The sequence below is a fragment of the Megascapheus bottae genome, unplaced genomic scaffold, assembly GCF_031878675.1.
Source record: "Megascapheus bottae isolate mThoBot1 unplaced genomic scaffold, mThoBot2.hap1 HAP1_SCAFFOLD_154, whole genome shotgun sequence".
NCBI classification, from domain to species: Eukaryota; Metazoa; Chordata; class Mammalia; order Rodentia; family Geomyidae; genus Megascapheus; species Megascapheus bottae.
The window spans coordinates 183,210-194,940 of NW_028327569.1; the positions used below are offsets into that span (position 1 = coordinate 183,210).

At 38.2% G+C, this 11,731-nt stretch overlaps 1 protein-coding gene across 4 annotated transcripts in view; it reads right to left on the reverse strand.

The window, feature by feature from the left end:
- Window positions 1–11,348, reverse strand: part of LOC150039632 (cilia-and flagella-associated protein 96-like) — a 32,064-nt gene extending 20,716 nt beyond the window's left edge. The window contains exons 1-5 of one of the 4 annotated variants that reach the window (XM_090327710.1): window positions 11,164–11,343; window positions 7,854–8,029; window positions 5,732–5,951; window positions 791–928; window positions 617–692 (exon numbers count right to left, since the gene is read on the reverse strand). In XM_090327710.1, the coding sequence (XP_090183836.1) occupies window positions 617–692; window positions 791–928; window positions 5,732–5,951; window positions 7,854–7,953 (534 nt within the window). In that variant the 5' untranslated portion in view covers window positions 7,954–8,029; window positions 11,164–11,343. Of the gene's footprint in view, window positions 1–616; window positions 693–790; window positions 929–5,731; window positions 5,952–7,853; window positions 8,030–11,116 lie in introns of all 4 variants that reach the window. The other 3 variants (XM_090327711.1, XM_090327709.1, XM_090327708.1) reach the window with 3 other exon arrangements.
- Window positions 11,349–11,731: the final 383 nt, after the last annotated feature.

The following is an 11,731-nucleotide window of genomic DNA, read 5'->3' on the forward strand; positions in this document are numbered from 1 at the left end:
AACAGTGAATTTAAATGACATCTCAAATAGTTACCTGAGAGATGATTTTTGCTAGTAGAAATATGGCCAAAGGTCTTTCAGAAATTTTATTCTTTAATCCTTTTAAATTTCTGATGCCAAGAGTGTGCCCTAGTGGTAGAGTGCTTGCCTAATATGCATGAAGTCCTTGGTTTGATTCCTCGGTACCATATTCACAGAAATGGTTCTGTGGCTCAAATGGTAGAGTGCTAGCCTTGGAAAAACCCAAGGACAGAGCCCAGGCCCTGAGTCCAAGCCCCAGGACTAGCAAAAAAAAAATCCCTGTTCTTCTGTGTCCCCTTCCTTTCTCCACTCTGTAAGATCTTCACCAAGTTAACAGAAGACTCACAGTCACAGCTAGTTTAGAGAGATGCAAGACAGATATGAATAACTACAGTAGGAGCTACAGAATCATCCTGGAAAGGATGAGGATCTAGAGCAAAACCAGAAATTTCATATCAGGAAGGTTAAACTTATCACCAATTTATAAGCATCCATCTATAATTGCCTCAGTGATACAAAGAGAGGGAAAAAATATTCTGATCACAAGTGAACCTGCAAAGTCAACGAAGGGTTGAAAAGTCAGAGGTCATTTTACCTTATAACTTGCTTTCCACTCATCATAGAAATCGGCAGAGTGTGGTAATTGCTTGCCTATGGTCACATTTGCATAGCTAAAGAAGGAAAAATAAATAATGGTGAGTTACAGAGGGTTCAGAAATCAATGTTTTCTTTCAAAACAAATGATATAAAGCTATGCAGAGTATCTTACCCATATCCAGTTCCTTTCTTCCCTGGGCTTGTGTATAAATTCTTTCCAGGAGGTTCATACTTATCCTTAGGCTTTACCTGAGCACTGAAGAATGGCACAGGACCTCCTATTGTTCCATAGTAACTTCCCAATCCACTCCTTCAGGACAGTTGGGTTTGGTTTGTAAAAAGAAAGAGGTTAAAATGTCAAATTTCACTTGAGACACTTCACCGCAAATATTCCAAATACCGAAAGAAGGGGGGGAAAGACATAAAGGAATTGCCTGCTTGACTCTATTAAGAAAAATATCTTTTTCTGTGCATTTTAATCTATTCTAATTTTTCAAAAGCACATTTTTTGTATGCCAGTTCTGGGGCTTGAACTCAGAGCTTGGGCACTGCCCCTCAGAGTCTTTGTGCTCCAGATTAGTGTTCTTGCTACTTCCTGCTTTGTCTGGGTGGTTTACTGGAAGTAAGAGTTTCACAAGTTGGACTAGCTTCCAAGCGCAGTCCTCAGATCTCAGCATCCTGAGTAGCCAGTGCCCAGCTAAACTCATACATTTTGAGATATGCTTTTAATTTTTTAATGTCTATTTCAAATTTTCCACATAAAACTTCATAATGTGGGAAATCAGGGTGACTCCAGTTTGTATAGTGGCCTGTAAACAATAAACAGAATTTGTATGCTTTTGGATGACTCAAGCATTTTAAGGCAAGCTGGTTAATAAATGATTTATTCTGAACATCCATTCATTGAAAACTATAAAAACTATTATTTCAAACTATTACTTTTGGAAAGAAAAATACTTAATTCCATTAACAATCATGCTAATTTCCAAGTTGCCACTTAAGTTTTTACATTAATGCAATAGTCTACACAAACAAAACACCAGATATTTATGTTAAAAAAAATTTTTTTTGCCAGTCCTGGGCTTGAGCTCAGGGCCTGAGCACTGTCCTTGGACTTTCTCAAGGCTAGAGCTCTACCACTTGAGCCTCAGCACCACTTCTGACTTTTTCTATGTATGTGGTACCGAGGAATTGAACCCGGGTCTTCATGCATGCTAGGCAAGCACTTTAACCACTAGGCCAAACTCCCAGCCAGGTTAAAAATTTTTTAAACTTAGGCTGGGAGTTTGGCCTAGTGGTAGAGTGCTTGACTAGGATGCACAAAGACACAGGTTCAATTCTTTGTGCCACATACATAGAAGGGGAAAAAAAGGCCAGAGTGGTGCTATAGTTCAAGCGGTAGAGCTCTAGCCTTGAGAAAGCACAAGAACAGTGCTCAGGCCCTGGGTTCAAAGCCCAGGACTGGCAAAAAAAAATTTTAGACTGAACCTTGTTCCAGTAGTTCACACCTATAATCCTTGCTGAGATCAGGAGGATCATGGTTCAAGGCCAGCCTGGGTACAAAGTTCACAAGACCCCATTCTCAATAAGTAATGGAGTACAGTGGGTGTATTTATCATCTGGCCATAAAGGAGAATGAAATCAGATTGTAGCTCAGGTCAACACGGTCAAAAATGTTTGGGAGACTCCATCTCAGTTGAAGCTATGCAGGGTCACGTGTACCTGTCAACCCAGCTCCTATAGGAAGTCTGAAATAGGAGGATCACTGTCCAATTAATTATGTACTTTGACAAAAAGCCAAACAGCAAGTACAAAAAAGAGCTGGAGGCATCCTCAGTAGGAGAGGTCCCAGGTTCAAACCCCCATAACAAAAATACCAAATTTGGTAAAATATTAACATTAACTGCCTATTTTATTAAGTCCTACTTATGATCATCTGTCATAACATGTTAAAATGAATTGAAGAATAATATTAAGTAATGATATTGCAGTGAATTCTAGATTAGCATTAGTTAACTAAAATGTGATTAAAGCACTCACTGAACCGTCATAACATTGAGAATTCATTCAATGCCTGTGATTGGGGCCAGGTAGATAATGGGATCAGTACACACTGTATGATCAGTACACACTGTATGAAGGTGTTGAAATACCACACTAAAACCCATTAATATATACAATGAATATATCATAATTAAAATATTTTAGGGAGATTTTTGGTCTGTACTGAGGCTTGAACTCAGGGCTTCATGGACTTGCTCAGCTTTTCTACTCAAAGCTGGTGCTTTACCACTTGGGTCACACCTCCACTTCAGCTTAACTGATTCATTGGAGATAATAGGCTAAAGGCCTTTTCTGCTGCAGTTGACTTTGAATCATAATTCCCAGATCTCAGCCATCTAAGTAGCTAGGATGGTAAGTGTGAACCACTGGGATCTGGAAAAAGGCAATATTGATACTTGATTTAAAAATATATAATCTGTCAGTAAGAAGTATATATTAATAATTATGAAGAAGAAAATATCCTAGGATCCAGAATTTGATGTTGAATAAGTGTCTATATCAGGACTGCTTATTTAAATCACCAGTCTCTCTTTTGGGGAATACTTTCTATATCCCACCAAATTACAAGGTTTTTTTTATTTATATCTATGAACTATTCAAAGAAAGGAAAGCTAATCTAGTTATAAAATCGTTTTTGCCTGATGAATAATATAGGCACATTATAAGCTAGTGTATCAATGTGTCAATTCACAGTTACTATGATGAAAGTTTATCACAGGTTAGGAGAAGACTAAAAAACAAGAAAATGTAATTTAAAAAGGTAATTTAAAAGGTAAAACATAGTACATGAAAAAGTAATGACAAAAAATACAGTTCAACATTAATACCTGGAAAAATAAAGAAGTTCAAGAAATAATAATAATATTTAAAATATTAACATTTAGTGAGTATTTAGTGTTGAAAAATAAAATATAAAGTCCCAAGGAGGACTAAAATGGAGAATAAAAATCCTAATAAAGATCATAAATTTTGCTGAGAAGACAATACTGCCTGTTACAAGTAAATCTGAACTGTAGAAATGTCGCCAGTGGCTTTCTTTTGCATTGCTAACTCAGAAGGCTGAGAGGTCTAGAGAATCATAGTTTGAGGCCAACCTAGACAGAAAAGTTTTCTAGACTCCAAAATAAACAGCAAAAATAGAGCTGGAGGAAGTCTCAAGTGGTTGAATGCCAGCCTATCAAGAGCAATGCCTTGACTTCAAGCCCCAGTATATGAAAAAGAAAAAAAATGTATTTGCATTGAAGAAAATATAGCAAATAAGTATCAAATAAGACTTAGATCTATCCTATCATAAATTCTAAATCGAGAGAGTCAATAGTAAGAATGAATGATATTCTAAATCTTAACTCTATAACATAAATAATATAGGCTACCTGGTCTTATTCAGTAAGCCACTTATTTAAATGGTAACTGTCAAACTATTATTAAATCTCTCGTGTGTATCTTTCACAGTGATTTTATTTTTTATCAGCACACATTAAATTATATAAGAGCATTTCTTTTAGGATATTTCCACAAATGTAAAACAATGTATCATAATTGATCTCCCCCTTGCCCTTCTTTAAACAATTTCAATAGATTTTATCATTCCATTTTCATACATACAAATAGAAACTCCATTAACTATAGTCATCCTCACTCACTCTACTCACTGATTTTAAAATACTTTGAGAAGTTCCTCATTTTTATTATTTTTTCATATATTTTTATTGTAATTAATAGAAGGGTTACATGATATTTGCCAGATAGATGGTGCACTAATTTTTCTTTGAGAAGTTCCTCATTTTTATTATTTTTTCATATATTTTTATTGTAATTAATAGAAGGGTTACATGATATTTGCCAGATAGATGGTGCATTAATTCCCATACATTGATACCCTTTCACATGTCTTGGTCCCCATTTCCCTCCCCCCACCCTCACCCCTCATCTTGTTTTCCCCCCTTCCCTATAAAATTTCAAATAACCAAATACAAATATATCCGATATATCAGGTAACAAAGTGAGATACTGTAACAATATGAGATAACCAAGGGACAGCAAAAGAGATGAGAGATAACATAGTACCTTAAGAACAACAATCATTCATTATATGGCTTATGTTTCTATATACTAGAGATTCTTTCATTTAGTGTCCTACTATATGGCCTTTTGTATCAAGGTTTTGCTCTATTGCAAATCTCTGCTAGGAGAGCCCAAGGTTTCTACTGATTATGACAAATGAGGGAAACCATTGAGCCTAAGTTCCTTTGAGTCTGGCTTACTTCACTTAATATGATTTTTTCTAAGTCTTTCCATTTCCTAACAAATGGGATAATGTCATTTTTTCTGACAGCAGCATAGAATTCCATTGTGTACAAATACCACATCTTGTTGATTCACTCATCAACTGAGGGACATCTAGGTTGGTTCCATATCTTTGCTATGGTAAATAGTGCTGCAATGAACATTCTTGTGCTGGTGGATTTAGTATGTCCTTGTTTCTGGATAATTGGGTAAATGCCAAGTAGTGGAATTTCTGGGTCATAGGGGAGCTCTATGTTTAGTCTTTTGAGGAGCTGCCATACTGCTTTCCATAGTGGTTGAACGAGTTTGCACTCCCACCAACAGTGTAAAATACTGTATTTTTTTATAAACTAGTCTTTTTTATCAAAAAAGGTTTCTCCTAATTTTTCCTAATTTCATTTTAAAAATGTCTATCTTTAAAATAATTGAGTACAAAAGTAATGTAGAGTGTAGATCTGATAAACCAAGATAATTTTCCCCTAACTTGTCTCTTGCAAAGTTCTTGAACAAATTTATTTTCATCATTTAGTTGGTTTTATCGTATACTCTTGTAGTTATAAAGATAATTAAAAATCATTATCGTATTGAGAATATATTTCCAGTTACCTACCAACTTCAATTGCCCAATACATAAACTAGCCTAAGAATCACAGTAAATATAGACTATCATTTGTAAGTCCTACAGAAAATTATATGTATTTCCAGCTAGATAAAGAAAGGTCCAGAAAGTATATTGAAGATACTTCCCCCCCAAAACACTTACGGCTTCTTCCCTCCACTACTGGGGATGAAAGCTTTGGTTATATTCTTTTTGGCTTGTTCCATCATATTCTGTCTCCTCACTTGATTCATATTTATATAGCCTTCGCCTTCAAAAATCCTTGTAAACTGAGGATCAAAATAACCTGCCTGAAGACCTGACATTAATTTTGATCCCCCGGGCAGCATCTGTCTATTTTTGGTTGCATCCTCATTAAATGCTCCTTTAAAAATAAAGAAAAATATTATAATGTTGAGATCAGTAGTAATTAATGGCATGAAAATCTTTTATAACAGGAAAATTTCCAAATGTGACTGAGTTTGAGCTCTAAAACACTGTGTCAACATGACCACTGAAATTTGTGTTAAATGAAATATTGCCAACCCAGGTGCTGGTGGCTCATGCCTGTAATCTTAGCTACTCAGCTGAGATGTGAGAATGGTGGCTCAGCCCATACAGGAAAATCCATAAGACTCTCATCTCCAATTAGCTACTAAAAAGTTGGACGTGGAGCTGTGACTCAAGTGGTAGAGTGCTAGTCTTGAGTAAAACCAGCTTAGGGACAATGCCCAGGTAGTGAGTTCAAGCCATAGCACCAGGAAAGAAGGAAGACAGAAAGGAAAAGGAAGGAAAGGAGGGAGGGAAGGTAGAAGGAAGGGAGGCAAGCAGGCAGGTAGCCAGGCAGGCATTAAGACCTGAGAGATTTTATCTGAACATGAAGGGTGAAGTCTGAATTCTAGAGTTAAAAGAAAACTTAAGGATCACCTAACCCAATGTTCCTCCAGCAAACCAACTGGGAAACAGTGATCAGTAAGAATACATGGACAGGCTGAAGAGAATAGTGTTGCCTCCAAATTGGAGCAATTCCACTCCTAAGGATATGCTCAGAACACACGAGTGGCTGTCCACCAAAGGCATGAACAAGAATGGGTCATAGATTTGTATTTATTTTTATTTTTTGTTGATCATGGGGCTTGAACTTGGGGCCCCAAGTTGCTGAGCTCTTTTACTCAAGACTAGCACTCTACCACTTTGAGCCACATCACCACTTCTGGTTTTTCTGGTGGTTAACTGGAGAAAAGAGTCTCATAGACTTTCCTGCTCAGGCTGGCTTTGAACCACTGTCCTCAGATGTCAGCCTGTATTACAGGCATGAGTCACCAGGACTTCACTTGGTTTATAAATTTTTAATAACATTTATTAGTTGTACAAGTCAAGAGGGCACTTGTGTGCTTAATTATCAAAAACAAGACAGACACAGCCCAATGCCCATCAACAGAATAAACTTTTAAATTGTTGTTTGTATAAAAAAACTACTAGTATCCCAGTAATTTGGCTTAAAAGCAATCTGTAAATATTTAGAACATTTATGGTTTGAATCTAGGACAGCTTAATTTGGGAAATTTTAAAATATGAAAACAGTTTTGAAGTGTATACAACCCATAATTCAAGTGGTTCATACAATGTGAATTTGAATAGCTGATTAACTATTTATTTTTTGAAAAGTGATATATTTAATATTCAACTCAAATTCAATAGTACAAATATATTAACAATGCCTTCTTTTAGCACTTGGTCATCCCATTCCTTTCTGTAGGCAAAGTAAATACTGTATAGGCTTTTTTTCATTTTTTAATACTTACCTTAAGTTGTTTGCGTAACAGGGCATTTTATTTCTGCCACACAACAGTCTCTAGATGTCAAAACATTTAACTGATACACACCAACTATTTTTTAAGCATTTTAATTCTGAATTTTCTAAGAATTCCCTCAACTATTCATTTAGCATTTCACTTTTCAGGAAAGCGGTGGTAGATTGCCATTCAGGGTACAAGTAGAAATATTGTTTGCATAGTAAGGTGTCCCATCCATCTAAAAGCAAAATATTCTGGGAGACACTTACCAGGAACCTTTGGGGAAAGAAGTGAAACTAACTTTGAGGATAATAAAGAAAAGGAATTGATACACCAGGAGCTTCCTACTCTTAGAAGCTCTTAACTGTATTGCCGTGTTCAGATCTCACTACTTTAATACACTGACCACAACATTTACCCTACATGTAAAGTTCAATTGTTCTACAGAAAAAATTCACTATGTTTAGCCGCAGGCTACTAATTATACTTACGATTATATGGTGATATATACTTATCACCCACAGAGATGTATTCCATCTCGCTGAAGAGGCCAACCCGCTCCATGTCTGTCTTTCCTCCTTCTACAGGCATGATTGCTTTTTATAGTTGCAACTTCTAAAACTTCCTTAAAGCTACTGGTTCTCGTAAAACAAACTTTTGCTTTACACTAAAAAATAAAAGAAGAGACTTTAGCCAAAGAGTCATTACTGTATATATATTTCAATGCAATTTATTTTCAGCCTAAGACTGCTAACATTCACAGTAAAACAATAGGAGTGGTATTGAACAAGATGCAATGTACTCATAAACTGACGTTTGAATTAAAATCCCCATGTACAACTATGTAATAATAATAACAATGATCCCAGGCTACTGAGGAATCTACTTGGTGGTGTGGCGAACAACACTCGTAATCAAAATTATCCCCAGGAAGAATCCCTTTGCCTCTATGTGAAATGCACACAAATCACCAAGGAATATGTATGAGGGCATCCGCTGTATATTTGTTGGAAATAAAATTACTAGATGAGCACAGGTGGCTCATGCCTGTAATCCTAGCTACTCTGGATGTTGAGACCTAAGGACAGTGGTTCAAAGCCAGCCCAGACACAAAAAGCCATGAGACTCATCTCCAATTAACCACCAGAAAACTGGAAGTGGCACTGTGGCTCAAAGTGGTAGAGCACTAGCCATGAGCTGAAGAGGTTAGGGACAGTAGCCATACCCAGAATTCAAGCCCTACAACCAACAAAAAAAGGAAGGGAGGAAGGAGGAGAGGAAGGAGAGAAGGAAGGAAACGAGGAAGGAGGGAAGGAAGGAAGGAAGGAAGGAAGGAAGGAAGGAAGGAAGGAAGGAAGGAAGGAAGCAAGGAAGGAAGGAAGGAAAGAAGGAAGGAAGGCTGGAAGGCAGGCAGGCAGGCGAAAGAAAATTATAGCCAGTTGGTATAGGAGAAACATGGATAAATGATATCCTTCATGTGAGAAGTTCAATATAGATTTAAAAACCAAAATTATAGGTATAGCCTGAATGAATTGTAGGCATAGTCTGAATGAATCTGACATCCTGAATTGTCTATAATATTGAAACTTGTAACAGCTTTTCAAAATGCAAAGCACAAATACTGCTTTGCAGTATGTGGAAGATTTTTTTTCAAATTTAAATGAATATAAGAAATGAGTCACTGGCGAAATTAGTTCATTAATGGGATGGGGGAGGGAGAAGATAATGGTTTGGGCAAAATGAAAACACAAACAACTAAACAGACAACACTCTATAATGAATGAATTTGGAATATTTGTAATGATCAGACCACAGGGAGATTTCTTTTTAAATGATTTCACAAACAAAAGGTAAAATATCATATTAAACATGCAAGTATTACTTTCAAAATTAGTGTTTTTAGGGCCAGGATCATGGCCGAGTGGTAGGGTGCTTGCATAGTATACACAAAGCCCCAGCTTTGATTCATCAGTACTACATACACAGAAAAGGCCAAAAGTGGTGCTGTGGCTCCGGTGGTAGATCACTAGCCTTGAGAAAGCACAGTGACAGGCCCTGAGTTTAAGACCAAGAACTGGCAAATAAATAAAAAGGAAGGAAGGATGAAAATGTTTTAATTATATACATTCCTTAAAGGAGGCTCAGTGAGCTACTAATATCTTTGTATCAATGCTTCATTTTTTAAAGCACAACCTACACTGTGGACCCAGCATGCATTAGTGCATATGGAGTCCACGCTAGGACTAATGCTAAACACGACCCACTAGATACCTAGTTTGCTACTAATACCCTGGTGCTATTATCCTCATTTTTCAGAATAAGAGGTTGAAGCACAAAGAGGCCAGTAATTACCAGTGATAGTTTAAGTTTACAGGGAGACATGAGCACAGATGACAGTACAGTTCATTCTCAGAAAGTGGCCCTGGGACACAGATCAAATCACCAGGCCAGACTCCTGCTCTACCTCTTTCCTGATTATAGTCCAAAATAAGAACCTGAGTTCAGAACAAGCTGTTCCAATATCCCTTGGCATGCTCACTCACGTCTTTGCAACTAGGGTTCATCTGTGTGAATCATTGCTAATGTGTTACATCAAAAGGGCAAATGTAGCTTCAGTTTAAATGTAAAGGTTAAGAAAAAGAAATATTCTACCCATCTGACTTCTTCCTCTGATCAAGTACACTTGGAAACTAAACATCAGTGGTATTTGGTGAGAGGTGGTTTCATTTCTCCACCCACAGTCCATGAAAAGCTTTTCTGTGCTGCTACAAGTGTTCAAGCACACAAGGCCCACCGTCAACATCATATATCACCAAATAGAAAACATCCACGGTTGTGTTTTAAGATAGGGTCTGGCTTTCAAATAAAAATCATCCTATCATGGGCTACAAAATGCCTGGGATGCAGCAATCTGATTGGGCTTCTAGTTCTAATTCTCAGGTTGGGCTCTCAGCCACAGTACTATTGCACTTTTTCTGTTATCCAGATCCTTCTTTGTGCCCTCTCTGTCCCTCCTTCCCAGTTAACAGCGATGTTTCATTCAGACTGTTTAACTTGTTCACCACCTTTTTTATGCTATCACAGCATCATGATCTTCTGCTCTCAAGCTTTCATCATGGCTTTTCTAATGGGCCATCATTTTACAATCCTAATGTAAAAACTTTGTTTTGGTCTATTACACTAGTAGTAGATTAGAAGGCAGGAAAATAAGTATAATACAAATGGAGTTCTTTCCTTACTAAAATGTGGGTTCCGCAAAAAACAGAAACAATGGTAGGAATTTGGTTCTTCACTACTTTTCCAGGAACTTTCTTATGCTGCCTGGTTTGGACTTGAACTACCGGTTCCAGCTGAGACTACATGTGCTGGATACTCCACAATCACACAACTAAGTCAGCCACGGAGGAAGACAGGCAGAAAAGTTCTTGCCTTGGACATGTCCTCCCATTTAATAATTCTAAAATTTTTATTGAGCAGATTCAAGCATTCATTCATGCACTCCTTTGACAGATACTTTGCAAACCTTCCTTTGAGTCGGGTACACAAGTAGAAGTCAGAAAATTCAGATTTTAAGACATATATATATAGAGAGAGAGAGAGCTGCCCCCCACTACAATCTAGTAGACAAGTGTCACATGAATGGGGAATGACTGATTTCCTACAAAGAGGTATGGATAAAGTGTCGAGGGGGGGATGGTGAAGAAGACTCAGCTGGGGCTGAGGTGGTGAGGAAATTATGTCCCCTTAGGATCACCTCTTGCAAGAGCACTAGATCCGACAACCCAGATCAGATGATCCCACCTTTAGACCGGGTTAACTCCGCGGTAGGAGCCGCGAGGGCCCGTAGGTGCGCAAACTTAAGCACGAGCACCCAGGGGAATGACTACCCCGTCCTTTCCAGGCGTTCTGCCTTGCACTAGCGTTTGTTGTGCGGCGTTGCTATGGATACGGGAGACTCCATTCCAAGTTCTCTGCGGGGGGCGGACGAGAAAAAGCCAGAACGCGCATCAAAAAGGCAGAGTGATTTGCCATAAACAGTCCTTAGGATATAAAAACTCAATTTGGCGGGAGGACGCCTTCCTGCTCCCGCTCCTCCAGCCATCGGCGAGGAGACACACAATGGTATGCTCCATGACGTACTGCTGCTCGGCATGCTGGGAGTTGTAGTCTAGAGGTCCAAGCCCGGCCCCGTAGTCGGCGATGACGTAACTTCCTGTCCAGCTCACTGACCCTGTAGACTGACGTTTCCGGGCTCCAGTCACAACCACGTCGCAGGCATGGTAAGTTCCTCGACTCGTCCACGACCCCTGCCTCTCCCTTCGGACTCGTAACGGATTCGGGCCTTTGGAAGGAGACGGCCTGGCCCAGG